Source organism: Typopeltis vanoorti, chromosome 13 (assembly GCF_054136105.1).
Source record: "Typopeltis vanoorti isolate ZY-2024b chromosome 13, IOZ_Tvanoo_1.0, whole genome shotgun sequence".
Classification (NCBI taxonomy): domain Eukaryota; kingdom Metazoa; phylum Arthropoda; class Arachnida; order Uropygi; family Thelyphonidae; genus Typopeltis; species Typopeltis vanoorti.
Window position 1 is genome coordinate 42,018,715 of NC_143561.1, and position 16,033 is coordinate 42,034,747.

The 16,033-nt window shown below is 34.4% G+C and overlaps 1 protein-coding gene across 4 annotated transcripts in view; it reads left to right on the forward strand.

The window, feature by feature from the left end:
- The window catches only part of AsnRS-m (asparagine--tRNA ligase, mitochondrial), a 202,884-nt gene that overhangs the window by 142,536 nt on the left and 44,315 nt on the right, over nt 1–16,033 (forward strand). For all 4 annotated transcript variants that reach the window (XM_090402537.1, XM_090402539.1, XM_090402536.1 and 1 more), the window contains exon 10: nt 11,334–11,468. In XM_090402537.1, the coding sequence (XP_090258663.1) occupies nt 11,334–11,468 (135 nt within the window). The remainder of the gene's footprint in view (nt 1–11,333; nt 11,469–16,033) is intronic.

The window sequence follows — 16,033 nt, forward strand, 5'->3', positions numbered from 1 at the left end:
TGTATGCCACCTTCAAATCAGCCAGAAGCTCTTATCTTTTTTACCATCTATCAAAGCTACATTATCATTATCACTTCTAGCCTGGTGTTTATCATATACCCCTGTTCTTGTCATCTCTGCTACTTTTGACAGACTGGCCATTCTGCTACTATTAGAATCCAAGAACATCAAGATTATATAAGATATTTGGAATCTGAAGTTTCAGGCCTTTCTTCTCATGCCATTGATGCTAGACATAGAGTTCACTGGAACCATACTAAGATGCTACACTACAGTAGGTTCATGTGAAGGCCTATGCCATCATCCTAATCTTAATCAGATAGAGTGCATGCCTATCTCTAAGTTTTGGGAAGTGATTGTTGTTAATTTCTTATAATTTTTAAATTAATTAATTAAATATATCTATAAGGCCTGGTTGGCCGAGTGGTTAGCGTATCCGCTCTCCAGCCAAAAGGCTGCAGGTTTGAATCCTGCAGTGGGTATGGATGTTTGTGAATTTGTCTGTGGAAATACTAATGGTGCTGGTGGTGGTCAGCGGTGGATGCTGTTGGTGTAGATGATGAAGGTATTCGATTGGTAGAGATGGAGAGTTGTAGAGTAGTTGCCCCTCCCTCAATATGTTTTTGGATTCCCTGGAGGTGTTATGTAATAATAATAATAATATAACCACATCTCTGAACTGTATAGTGTTACTTTCTACTGTACAGCTGCAGCTGAAACACATGACATTTTTTTTTATTATCCCATAGTATTATTACACCAGATCATAGAGGTGAAGTTCATGTATTTTATACAGCACCTTTTCTGGTTTGTTATAGAGTTCATATTTGGAAATATTCATACTGTTCAGCAAATGCATTGGTGATGCTTCCTCAATGTTACAGGTTTTGAGGTGGGGAAGACATTCATGCCATTGCTAAGCTTGATTGGTCTTGTGTGGCCGGTCTTGAGACGAGAGATCATGGTAGTGGCGCTGCGGTTAAACTTGGAGTTGATGGTAGCCCCTGGATTTTTTACTGAGTACCAGTGGTGAGTCATGTCCTGAAGAATTATTCTTTTTATGTTTTCTTTTTGGGTGGTTTTTAAAAAGATCGAAATCTGTGGTATCACTTGATGTTGCGGCCATTTTTGCTACTTCATCTGCAGTTTCGTTTCCCTTTAATCCCACATGGGATGGTATCCATTGGAAGATTATTTCGGAATCCTAATGTAGTTTGTTTTTTGCTATGTCTCTAAGTATTTCTTGATGGCTAGTGTAGCAGTTCTTAATAGCTTGAAGGGCTGCTAAGGAATCTGTGAAAAATATAAACTCCTTTGGGTTTTGTTTATCCAAATGTTGCAGCGCTGTGTTAATGGCTATTAATTCTGCATGGTATGAGTTGCATCCAATACTGTTAGTTGTTTTTAGTTCTATATTATGAGAGCCATAGATGAGTATGCCACTCCCAGAATTGCATTTGGATTTTTGGAGCCATCTGTATAGATCTTTATTGAGTTAGGTCCATATTCCATTATTTTTGAAAGGGCTAATGATCTCAAGATTTCAGGGTTTTCTAGGCTTTTTTTCTCATGTTTCCCTATTTCAAAGTTGATAACTATATTTTTCCTGTCTTGATTTGGAGGAAATGCTGGGTAGTCGACTATTTTATTTGGACAATCCAAGGGAATTTTATTTTCTATGATTTCATGCATTGTTGATTTTTTCTTTATTCTGTTTGTTGGTTTCCAGTTTTTAAAAAGTTCACTTGTTCTATGATGTGCAAGGTTGGCTCTTTTTTCTACAAATTTGGTAAGATTTTCTTGCCACCTAATTTTTAAAGGAACAAGGTTGGATTCGAATTCTTCTATTTTTCCAGAAGTTGTATTCCTTAGTCCACATATGATTATAGCTGCATTTTTCTGAATTTTTATAAGCTTGTCTAAACTGTGATGTTTGCATCCAGATAGGCGAAGCATATTCCATTATGGGACGGATAATAGAGGTATATGTGACTTTTAAGGTTTTAGCATCGGCTCCCCACTCTTTACCTGAGATACTTTTCATGATATTTAGTCTTCTTTTTGCTCTGACTGCAACATTGTTGATATGTTTATTGAAGCTTAGCGATGGATCCAGAGTAACTCCAAGGTATTTGGGGTTTTCATTAAATGTAATTAGTTGACTGTTTAGCTTAATCTTTAGTTTCCACTTTCTGAAGTGGTTATTAATAGTAAAAACACAGATTTTTGATTTAGTAGGGTTAATTTTGATTTTTTGGTTTTCACAGTATATATAGCTAAACTTTCAATGGCTTTGTTTAAGTGACCTTCTGCTGTTTCTAGGTTGTGAGCTGAGAATAGGACCAAATCATCAGCAAACATAGCTATCTTTGTTTCTTTATTTATATTTTTATCTAAGTCATTTAAGTAGATGGAAAAAAGGAGTGAGCTCAAAATGCTACCTTGAGGGAGTCCCTGTCTTATTTTCACTTTCTTGGAAAAGGTATTATTTATTTTAACTCAAATTGTTCTATTTCTTAGAAAGTCATAGATCCAGTTAAGAACTTTCCCTTCTATTCCAATATGACAAAGTTTGGAAAAGAGTTTCTGCCTCCACACGTTGTCAAAGACATTGCTAAAATCTATAAAAGCTGCAATGGTGGATTTGGTAGGTTTGGTCTGGAAGTTATCTTGAATTGTCTGGGTTAAATAGAAAAGTTGATCAGTTGTTGAGTGATTTCTTCTAAAGGCAGCCTGAAAATGTGGTAGTATACTATTTTTGTTTAGATAGTAATTCAAACGTTGGAGTATCATTTTTTCCATTAATTTGCCTGGAATTGAAGTCAGTGAAATTGGTCTATAACTTCCTGGTTGGTCTTGCAGCTTGTTAGGCTTTAAGATTGGTATGATTGTGGCTGTCTTTCAGTCTTTCGGAACTTTTCATTGTTTTAGGCTATTGTTGTATAGGCGAAGTAGCCAAGCTAGAGCTAGGGAAGGAAGATGTTTGATCATAATTCCTTGTATGTTATCTGGTCCACATGATTTATTTATATCTATTCTCTCCAAGGCATCTCCCAATTCAGAGATTGTAAATGGATCCCAGAATAGTTTGTTTTGATGTTTTGGGGAGTTTGCAGCATTTTTCTGCTGTCGAGCCTGTTTTGATATTTGATGGTCTTTCCTAGTATTCATCTTTAATTTGCTTATATTTTGAAAATGAAAGGCCAAAGTATTTGCGATCTCCCTATCTTCAATTTTGATATTTCCATCTGGATCTTTTAGCATGTCAGTCTCACTTGCCTTTGGTAGATCTCTTTGTAAATTAGCAGTCAGTTTCCAAAGTTTGGTATCTGAAGTGTTTAGATTTAAGTTGTGGCAAAATTCTTGCCACTAGTTCTTTGTAATATATTATATTTTTGTTTAATTTCAGCATTTATCTTGTTGTACTCGATAATGGTTTCTGGAAAGCTTCCAATTTTTAAGATGTTAAATAATTCATTTTGTTTAGTTATTTTACTGGCAAGTTCCTGGTGAACCTTTGTGTAGTTTGAAATAATTTTTCTCCTGTAGCCCTTTGGGATACTTTTCTTTGCTGCATTTAGGATAGCATTCTTCCAAGTTATATAGTCTTTGTCTAAATCATCATGGTATGTGTGATCTTACATCATTTTACTTACTTCATCCTTGTATTTCTCCCAATTTGCCTTCTGGAAGTTCCAATGATATTTTCTGTTTTGGGTGGGTCTAGTCATTTTTGGGTTCAGATTGATTAATATTGGAGTATGGTCGCTTCCTAGTGGTTCCAAAACAGACCAAATAGCTTTGTCGTGAAGATCAGGAGATACCTAGGGCATCTTTTGTACCATAAGAATGAGACTTAGGTTCTCCACTGGTGAAAGTTATTAGTCCTGTTTCATCTAAGAAATTACCCAGGTTTTCTCCTCTTGGGTTTATTTCCTCAGAACCCCATAACAGGTGTTTGCTATTCATGTCTCCTAAGGTAATGGAGTTTTCTTCAATAAGATGGGATAGGTTGGAAAGATTTGGTCCAGGTTTGTCAGGAGGATGATAACAATTGAATATGTTTAATGGCTTTTTACTTGGTTCCAGTATTTGGATTCCTTGTATTTCAGTTCCTTCTGATACTATGTCTAACTCAACAACTTTATATGACAAGTTTCGGATTAGTGTCAGAAGATAGGCCTATGGACCAAATTCCATAGGCCTATCTTGTCTTATGATTTCATAGTTTTTAATGTTTAGTCTGTTGTTTGTCAAAATTTGGTTTCCTGGATGCAGATAATATCAGCATCATGTTTGTCACCTAGTAGTAATAGTTCATTTAGTTTTTCTTTGCTTGCTGGGGTAACGATACCATTTAAATTACATTGGATGATATTAATATTTCTTGTAATGGGTGGAATGAATTGCTTATTTCTCAACTCTGACATCATTTCCAAATCAAGAGTCGCGTTGGCTGCCCCGTACACAGTAGCATAAGTATAATCACTGAAATTTGTCTCCATGATGGGGAAAAGAAGAAATGCTGCTATCGTTAGATCATCCAGAGGGCACCACGAGGAGGTGACAGTCAGACTTTACCCTCCACATGACATTATACGTGACATTATGCACATGCTGTATGACTCATTATTGTATTTATACTTGTACTCTAAGATGCTAAGGACTGGAGCAATCAAGAATGAAAGAGGTGAAATTCTGATAGAAAAAGAGAAGATATTACAGAGAAGGATATGTAAGTAAACTTTACGAAGACAGGGAAAGAGGAGAAAATCAAAGGAAAGAACATAGTGGGCAGAGACTGTGCATCATGAGGGAGGAATTGAATCTAGCAATTCAAAAGATGAAAGAAGGAAAATCCCCTGGAATAGATGGTATACAGATAGAACTTATAAGGAATATAGGTGAAAAAGGTATGGAAGTGTTATGGCAAATTATTAACGGAATTTATGAAGGACAAGAATTACCAGAGGAGTTTAGAAGATCAATTTTTATCCCCATTCCAAAAAAGATAGGAGTTTTAGACTGTAACAATTTTAGAACGATAAGTCTTATAACTCGCACAGCAAAAATTCTGGTGCAAATAATTTTAGAGAGAATTAGGAATAAAATAGAAAAAGAAATGAATGAGGAACAGTTTGGATTCAGAACCAACAGAGGAACTAGAGAGGCTATAACTTGTCTAAGAATTATTGGGGAGAAAACACTAAACCATAGTGGAAAGTTGTTTTGGGGATTTCTGGATTTTGAAAAGGCATTTGATACAGTGAAACACGAAAGGCTTTTTGACATTCTAGAAAATACTGATATTGACTCTTATGATTTGGAAATTTTAAAGAGATTATATTGGTCACAAATAGCATCAGTGTGTGTAAATGGAGAGGAAACAGGAGAATTCCCAGTGGAGAGAGGAGTCAGACAAGGATGCAAGTTATCACCATTATTGTTTAACTTTTATAGTGAACAAATGTTTAGAGAGGCACTTGAGGATGTAGAAGAAGGAATAAAAATAAACGTAAGAATCATTAATAACTTAAGATATGCGGATGATATAGTAGTGATGGCAGAAAGTGAAAATAGGTTACAACAAATTATTCAGAGAATTGAAAACTCTCGTAAAGAGTATGGACTAAGAATGAACACAAAAAAGACCAAGATAATGATAATGGGTAGAAAAATAGGAGATAATGTAAAAATAAGATGTGGAGGAAAGATTTTAGAAGTGGAAAGATTTCAATATTTAGGTAGCTGGATCTCAGAAAGGAACTTCAGAGTTGGACATTAGAAATAGAATAGGCAAAGCTAAATCAGCATTTATGGAAATGAAGAGAATTTTAATAAACAAGAACACTAAAATAGGCGTTAGAATTGGAATAGTTAAAGTAACAGTTTGGAGTATTGCAAGTTATAGAAGTGAGTCATGGACACTAAGAAAGAGAGATATGGAAAGAATTAATGCATTGGAAATGTGGTGTTATAGAAAGATGGAAAAGATTAGCTATACAGAAAGAATATCAAATCAAGAAGTTTTAAGACGAGTTGGGATGGAAAGAACACTGTTAAAGAATATTATGCAAAGAAAGACTAGATTTGCAGGACATCTTCTGAGAGGTTCTTCGGGACACCTGACAAGAACTATATTACAAGGGAAAGTTGAGGGGAAGAGAAGACGTGGAAGACTAACTAGAGAGTGGTTTAATGACATCGTGGAATGGACTGGTTTAAGAATGATGGAAGCAACAGACAGAGAGAAATGGAGAAGAGCTGCTCATCTGCTGCAACCCTCTTGCTAGATGATGCTACCGGACGACAACTTGTACTCATTCAGAATTTAAATGTTATTATCAGTTCTACCTGAATGAAGCTTATGACATATTGAGTGAAATATAGAGGAGTAATAAATTTTATTTATTTCCTCTTAAACATTTGAAATTGTTATTTATTTTTACATAGCCCAGAAATTTTTCTCTGGAGACTAAACATCAAACTTCTTCAGGCCTCTGATAAGCAGGCCAGTAGTCTCCCACTGGACTATTCCCAAGATATGAATCATATCTTGTGATTCATATTTCAAAAAGACAATTGCAAGTATTCATGTCCATGGCTGGATTTGAATCCGCCAACCTGTAGAGTGGATATGCTAACAACTTGGCCAACTAGGCCAAAATTACTACCTCTCTTCCTGCTAGGTATCCACAAATTGCTGTGTTCATGTCACCTTTGTTATTTTGGAGAGACTGGCCATCCTGCTAAGATTAGAATCCAGGACCACATTAAATTTTAGAATCTGAGAAGTCTGGCCTAGCTTGTCATCCCATCGACACGAGACAGAGTTCTTTGAAATCAAACCAAGATTCTTCATTTTGAACAGACAATCAAATTTAAATTTGAGTAAACACATGCTGCATGAATCATACCTTGTGATTCATATTTTGAATGTAGTTAATGGATCTTGTCATTTTATTCTAATGCACTACATCAATCTACCTGGATCTTGGCCTGCTCTGAGTCTTTTTATTGCCATCCCAACATTAAACACCTGTTTTGCTAACCTTCTCTCTCTCTCTCTCTCTCTCTCTCCCATTCTTGAATGCTAGTGATGTTAAACAGTCAACACGTCAGTGTTGGGGCAAATAGAAAACTTGCCACCACCACCACCACCTCAACCTTGTGGTGTGCCATGATGTTTCCTCTCACCCTGCCACAATTTCTTGTTTGCATAGCCACATATCCTGATGGATTCTTTGATTGTAACCAAATCTTTTTTTTTTTTTTTGAGGTGGGGGGGGGATGTGTTTGTTTCAGGATATATTAGAAAACAGTAATTAAAGAGAATGCTATATTTGGTGTATATTTGAATTACTAAAAGGTATAAATATGTGAACCAACATTAATAAGCCATGTGAAAATGGAAATATAAGAGTAGGAAAGAACAGGTGTGAATAGAAATACTTTCATTACTGGCAGATGAATTATTGATAATTAACAGGTGTAATATCAGATTGTATGTGTCCAATAAGTTGCTGGGGTGGAGTGAATTATGTGTGATCCTATAAACTCTATGCATACATGTTTGCATTTATGACAGGCATAATGAAAATAAATAAAAACACTTATGAGGATATAGAAAGAGATTTGTTTGAAAATATAAATAACTAACCAATAATAAACAGTGCAATAAAAAGGGCAATAAGGAAGAAATTAAAAACTACAGACCTATAAGACTACTCCCCACCATATATAAAGTATTCACAAAAATTATAAATAGTAGAATAAAATCTAAACTAGAGGGAATGCATTCCCTCTAGTTTAGATTTTATCTAAATCCAGCTGTGAACAAGCTGGATTTAGAAAGAATTACAATACTTTGGACCATATTCACACATAAAGACAGCTCATCGTAAAATCAATTGAATACAATAAACCCTTATGTCTGGCCTATATAGACTACGAAAAAGCATTTGATTCAGTTTAAAACATCTGCAACACTAAAAGCTCTCGAAACCCAGGGAACTGAGAAACCACATATTGAAACACTAAAACATATTTACAATAATGCAACTTCTGTAATTAAATTATATAAAATCAGTGAAAAGTTCTCGATACAAAAAGGCATCTGGCAAGGCAACACTATATCTCCCAAATTATTACAGCTGCACTAGAGGAAGTCTTTAGAAGCCTTGATTGGGAAACAAAAGGAATAAACATAAATGGAGAAAGGCTGCATCATCTGAAATTTGCAGATGATATTGTCCTAATAGCATATAATCTTGAAGATCTGGAAGAAAGGCTAAATCAGCTAAATGAAGCCTCCAAAGTAATTGGATTAAAAATAAATAGAGGAAAAAAAAAATAATGATGAACAAATACATAAACCATAGAACTGTCAAAGTTGAAAACCATGAAATAGAACAAGTTACTTCATATGTATATTTTGGCCAATTGTTATCCTTTGAGGATTGCCAAAGAAAAGAGATTGAACGAAAAATTCACCTTGGATCGATGGCTTATGGGAAGAAGAGAGACATATTCAGAAGTGACATCCCTATGAGTCTAAAAAGGAAAGCTTTCGACCAGTGCATACTTCCTGTCCTAACATATGGAGGAGAAACATGGACTTTAACAGAAGCCCTAAACAAAAAGCTGAGAACAACACAACATCGCATGGAGAGAAGTATGCTAAAAATAACATTAAGAGATAGGAAGACAAATACCTGGATAACATCTCAAACAGGTGTCATGGATATTGTAAAATACATTAAACAGGCTAAGTGGAGATGGGCTGGCCATATTGCCAGATGCAGTGATGGGAAATGGACTAGAAAAACAACAGAGTGGAGACCAATGGATGGAGCAAGACAAAGAGGAAGACTGAGAAGAAGGTGGAGGGATGAACTGGAACAAATTGCAGGAGTGAGATGGATGGGAGAGGCAGAAAACTGAGTGGTCTGGAAAATCATGGGGAAGACCTTCGTCCAGCAGTGGACAGAACCAATAGGTTGAAGAAGAAGAAAATAAACAGTGGATGTGTAAATTGGTGGTTCAGGAAATAACTTTAGGAAGGGAATTATCAAATGAACTAATAATGTTAGTCAAGTGATTCATGTCGGCATGACAGGAACATATGTCAGTTGATGGAACATCATATTTTTGTACAATTTGTTGCTAGTTATGTATATTTATTTCTGTTTTATTTATATTTCACTTTGTTTTCTAAGAATTTTATTTTATTCACCAATGATCAGTATATGCTTTTTACATAGTAACATAAGTAAATAATTATTATTTTATATTATCCCACAACATTGATAAAAAAAAAATGAAACCTAAAGTCTGTTAGACAATATTACAAGCTAGCCAACGAAAACTTTGTCCAACTTAAAAATCTTTTTACCAGCACACACCAAGGCTATTTGGGCTATCTAAAGTTTACAAACCTGGAACCCAGTTGTGGTCCATCGTGCATAAATTGTCCCACCTATAAACTTGCTAGTATTTGACATCTGAATTACAAAGCACATTAGCAAGATATCATCTTACATTTAAAAATAAAAAATAAAAAATCCACACAGTTTAAAACTGCTATACAGAATTTTCAATTGGAGGAGAGCAATCATTAAGTAAGTGGTATGTTGCCTCTTTTCACTAATGCTCCAATGAATGATACACTGGAACTCCTTTCCCAAAATATTACCTTTCTCCCAATATATGCAATTCCTTTGTAAGCACTTGCTTAAATTAAGGTATTTTAAATGGAATAACTAGCTCTTTAAACAAATTGAAAGTGTGGCAATGGATTCCTCCCTTCATGCCCATTCCAGTTGCTAGTTTACACACTGAATCTTTCAAAACTGCACTAAATTAAGAATCCCCCCCCCCCCCATTTTAAGCCAAAATGAATTAGATTCCTATCTCTGCCATTTGGTCGCATAACCTTACAGGCTCTTTTCTAAGTTTTATATTTTGACAGTTCCTCAACAGTAACAGTATTCATCTCCCTGAATTACTCTTACTATTGAAAAGAAAAAAGAATGGGCTCTAGCTTCCTTGGATACCTTTATTATAAAGTAATCTGATGTTCAGTCTTTTGCAATCACACACGGGCAGATACCTACATACCACTTAACATTACCATTCTGTCCAAAATTATGTTCCTTTCTTCTAACCAAGGTGGTCTTGGAGGCCACCTTAGAAGAAATGAACATAAAAAGCATATTTAATATAGGCAACCTAAAAGCAGACTAGCACAACATGCCTTGTAAGAAGATCATTTCATCAGAATGGAAGAAAGCCAGGCTATTACACAGATCCTTTTTCAAATCACAGAGACTGTTTCTATAAGTGGTTGAGCTTCTACATAACCAGTGAACTGCGATTGAACTGGTGGTGTAACCATACACAAATTTTTGGGACACTGCTCTATCCTCCCATCAGTAGTAATCACAGAAGATAGCTACAGACCACTGTTGCCCACCATTACATGACTGTCATTGTTCTCAACGTCATTGCATTCTCAATCTTTGCTGAATGTATCTTTAAAGTGCCTTTGATAATGATAACTTAAGCCAGCAAAATGTTTGCTTGTAAATGTTTAATTAGTTATTAAATTATTTGTTTTCATTTTAATTTCACGTAGCTTTTATTCCGGAATCTTCAACATGAATCAGGATCAACTTTTACCTAAAAGCTTTGCTTTCTCCAGTTTATAATCCTATATTAGGAGCTTCATGAAATTTTCAGAAAAAAACCCTGAATGGTCCTAGTTATAATTATTTTGACTTACTCAATTTTCTGTTGCCAAATGGATTATAAAATGCTATGGAATGGTAGAAGAGGCAACAATTATTATATGACATCACTTGATTTTTAAAATAAATTTATTCTAAAAAAAATGTATGGACTTATTACAGTGATTTCTAATAAAGAAATTGAATAAATCACCATATTGATCACTATGATTAATACTATATTGAGTGCTGTGGGCTGTATCAAGGAGTAATATTTATATGGAAAAATAAAATGCTGAGAATTTCATTATAGAGCATATATAAAAGATAATAATTAATCCATGAAATGTTTCAAAGAAATGATAAAACTGGTATGTATAATATAAAATGTTCTAAATCACTGACTTCATAAAATTTTAGTTAATGTAATATGTTAAATTTCATTGTGTAGGCTTCTGTGGAGAAAGGACATATTAGAATCACTATTTTCTAGTATTAATCCCCCCCTCCCAATAAACACACACACAAAAAAAGAAAAGAAACTGCATTTTAATTCAACTAGTTTCAGTAACATGTTAAGTTTCTTTAATTTCTTTTTTTATATAGTGGGGTCAAGATTTTTGGACAGAGCATGAACAGTTCCTCTTAAAATATTGTGACAATATACCTATTTTTATTGAAGAATTTCCCAAAGCTATCAAGCCATTTTATATGAAACAACTTTCCAACTTTCCAGACAGAGTAAGTAAGGTACATTATTTTTAATATATAGCAGCTACTCTTTATTAATATTAATTATATATCAGTTACTTGCTAAGATGCATTCATTTGTACTGAATCATAATTGTCCTTTATTATAGTTTATAGTTTCTGTAGTAATACTGTTGATAAGTCAACTTAAACTTTCTATTTACTGGAATTTTCTGTAATCCATAATAATTTAGTCAATTCAAGTAAAAGTTTGAAATTTTTAAGCATTAGAAACTTCCATAAGAGCCTCCATAATGCAGTCAGTAACACTGATTCTGTTTGGTTTTAAAGATGCAGGTTCAAATATTGTTTAAGTTTTTCATCCTGCAAAACACAGAAACTGACCAGAACATCGATGATCAGGTGGCAAACCCTATCCACAGCTTTAATTAGTTTTTTGGCAAGCCCAAGTTACTTATCCTTTATCCAAGTGTGAACAAACAAGTTATGAGCAACTTGTTTGCTCACACTTGGATAAAGGATTAAACTAATTTTATTATAGTCTAACCAAGTGAAAAATAAACTTTCAACATCTTTCTCTAAATCCAGAGTAATTAAAAAAAAAAGGTGACACACCTTTTGGCAGCTCCTTTAGGTAAAGATGACCTCGCTATTGCTTCTGCCTGGTATCTCCAACTCTGGGCCTAGCTCCCACTGAAGAGACCTCAATAAAGGTCGAAACTAGTCTGGGTAGTGGCCAATCCCTTAATGCATAACATTATACATATCCGCAAGGAGATGTGTTTTGCATTGGAAGATACTGGGATATGAGTGTTGGTAGCTTGCTCCACCTTTGCTACGAGTTGCCTGGTGTTGTACTACCTATCCCGGTAAGGCAGTACAACACCATATTCAGTCCTGAAGATATTTTCAGGTGCAAACTTGTTTGCTCACACTTGGATAAAGGATTAAACTAAATTTATTATAGTCTAACCAAGTGAAAAATAAACTTTCAACTTGTTACCCTTATTTGTTCTATCAAAGATCAGTGCCTGGAGAAATATAAAGTACTCTGTTCCTGCAAGTGGGCATATTTTGGACAGGCAAATAGATCAGCCACCATCTGTTTAGATGAACACAAAACTTACATCTGCAATCACAACTATGGTCAATCTGGATACCACTTCTGGAAGAAAACCACCATGCTGTATCACAGTAAAACTAAAATAAGAAAGACTATTTTTGGAATTTGTATTTGGAATGAGATAAATCTGCATTTATCTCATTCCAAAATGAGATTCCAAAATCTGCATTTTGGAATCTCATTTGGTTGATTCTGCATTCTGCAGAATCAATCAAAATTGAACAGATACAGGTGCAGAAACTTCCCAAAATTTGGAAAACATTAATTGTCAGTCCCAATTTGTATCCTAGGCCTCCTGCAAATGCCCATAGAAGACGCATAAATAAAACACCTATAAAACTGTAGAATCATAGCCACATGTTTCACTGAGTATTTTGTTGCCTTTGTGTGTGTGTGTGTGTGTGTGTGTGTGTGTGTGTGTGTGTGTGTGTGTGTGTGTGTGTGTGTTACAAGTATTAGTTGTACTCCCTGAAGATGTCTTGGTGACTGAGACGAAATGTTGGAAGCATTAAAACTAGTTTTTAATCCTTTCTTAGTACTGTCAATACTCCATTAAACCTAAAACATGATATCCCAAACTTCAAGATCATCTACAACCAGTGCCTTAAACACTGATCTTCAAACTATCCTTCAATGGGCAAGGATAACTTGGTCATCTTCAGTGTCACCAAAATGCAGTCTTGCCTTTTCTTTTGCAAAAGGGGTCTTAGCTCATCTACCCTTACCCTCAGTAATTCACAAACTGCCAGACAGGAATAAATCTCTCTCTTTCCTTCTCCCCCATTGGACTGACATTTACCTCCAACTTCTTGAAAAACTAGGCATTATTTTCTTGCTCAAGATTCTACTTTTCACCAGCTACTTACAGTATATGAATCCAAATCCATCCTTCCTTAGTTTAGTTTAGGATAGTGCACCTAAAAATTCTTAGTGCTGTCAGAGGAGATCTGTTTAAGCTTTTTTTTTCTACTGGTACTTCCATGGACACTACTCCACTGAATGAGCATTTATCATTCCTCCACTTTCTATTAGGCCTGTTAAGTCCAGCAGAAGATCGTTTTTTGCAAACACGTCAAACTTGCTTCTTTTTATTACATCTACCTCTTTTCTCTGGACCAGCCTTCCCATGAAGTGTTCCTAACAACTACAACTTCCAACTCTTCAAGAAAAATGTCAATAACCTTCTACTTTCTCAACTCTTGCTTTACCTCACACATAGTACTGATGTGCTATAGGATTTCTACCTCTCATGTTTGAGATTGATATTAAATAAAGGTAGTGTTTATTATAAAAGATGTTACTCATCGAGCAAGTGAACTAATGACGTTCAAAATTGTTCTGGCTTTTTTGTGGGGAAAAGTATCTTTATGAATTACCAAGATTACCAACTTGCTAAAGAAATATGACAACAGTTGCCACATTTAAGTTAGTAAACCAGTTGGTTAAAAGGACTGTTTCAATGGGAAATAACTGTAGTTGTTTGTACCAGAGATACCTAACTCAGAACTGCCTGAAAAAAATAAAAATAAAATCCTAATAAAAGTTCTTGTTGGTGACCAGAAAATCAAACTTTTATTAATTATTATTAATAATAAAAGGAAACAGAAATGTGAGCTGTGAAATATAATCCTGATGTGATATTTTGTCAGATTTTTTTTTATAAGTGGTGATCATCAGTTTAAACCACTGAGTATTGAATTGAATTTTTATTATCTGTGTGACTTTCCTATCTGTATTTATTTTTATGTACTGATGTTCAACTCATAAAGAAGCTGGCTGGATTTGTTATTGAAATGTTGCAATATTATTAAAAGTGTTCAAATTTTCAATAAGTAAACATTCTTAGTGGTTTTATTATAAATAGTTCAGTGCTTTAAATGCTGTGCAAATCAAATATGAACAGGTAAAAAAATAAATAAATAAAACATCAGTAACCTGTGAAGTGATACCTCTTTGAAAACCTTAAAATATCTTAGCAATTAATCATTTTGTACCAGATGTTAAAAGTAAGTGTCAGGTTATTATATACATGAATAATATGATAATGATTGCTTCATATTCTTCCCAAACAATTGATCTCTATACATTCTAGAGGTAGAAAGTGTATGTGTGGATAAAGTCAGGAATACAGATGTGATTTCTGTGCTTTTTGATGCCATGCATATTGCCGTAAATGAAAAGGCATCATATGAGTAAATTTGTAGAATATTGAGGAAAAAAGTTATAGTCTAGGCATGTCTTGAGCAGGAATGATCAACTATTTTGGCCAAAAGATTGGATCACTGACATAAGTTTTGTGGATTCACATTTATGTCAGGCTAAAGTTATTTAATCATCATCAATTCTCTGATATGTCCCCTCAGAGATGGGGTGTACAGAATATTATGATAGTAATACATAAAAAGTTTACATTATTACTGTCTATTGACAATTTCCCTCCAAATTAATCTAATAACTGTCAAGATTCAAATATTGTCAGATCTTATATTTTGGTCTTCTAAGGCACTACTTACTGTATCAGTCCACTTAGATCTTAGTCTTTCTGTGGATCTTTTTCCTGCCATCATGGAGAAAAACACTTGTACTAACCTTTCCTCTCCCATTCTGTTTAAGCGATCATACCACATTAGATTAGCTCTACTCACACATTCCTAAATGCTAACAATGTGAAGTTCCATCCTAATGTCGTCATTTTTAATATGATTCAACCATTGATGTCATCTGTTCAATCCCCTAACCTTTCTCAGAACTGTCATATGGAGTCTTTGATCAAGGGTTTTATTTCTAATGCAGCTCTCAAATCCATAAGTTAAAATTGGTTTGAACACTGTCTTACATACATATAGTGTAGTATTTTGACTAATTTCTGTATAAATGTATTCAGTTCAGTCCTTACCATACAGCTTTGCTAATTCTATTGTCAGTTAACATATTTGGATTGCCATATTCACTAAAAATTGTACCTAAATAGCTGAAATCTTTTACTTGTTCTATAGATTCTCCATTCGGGATGCAGTTGATATTTTCATTGTTCCTGCCTATTTTCATAATCTTTGTCTTTTTATTACTGATTTTCATGCCAAATTTCTTAGAAATTATTCAGTTTAGTTAGGGAATTCTGCCGACTTGTACTGGATTTATTTAGGAGTATAACATCATTGGCATATTAATAGTTTGTTATTAAAGTGAAGAGCTGAGATTAACATCTCCAATTTTGATATCAGATTTAACCACTTTTCATCATAATGTGATCTACATATCAGTGATGAATAAAAGTGGAGATAATGTGCACCGATCTCATACCTATCATCTCTAATATCTACACCTCTCATACCTATCTAACTATCATCCTGTACCTCTTTCAATTCCAACTCAAATATAGACTATGTATTGCTTGAGATAATGTCCTATTTGTACCATATAATTGTAGCATTTTGAACAGCTTTTCCTCTTGGCACCTTTTTATATGCCC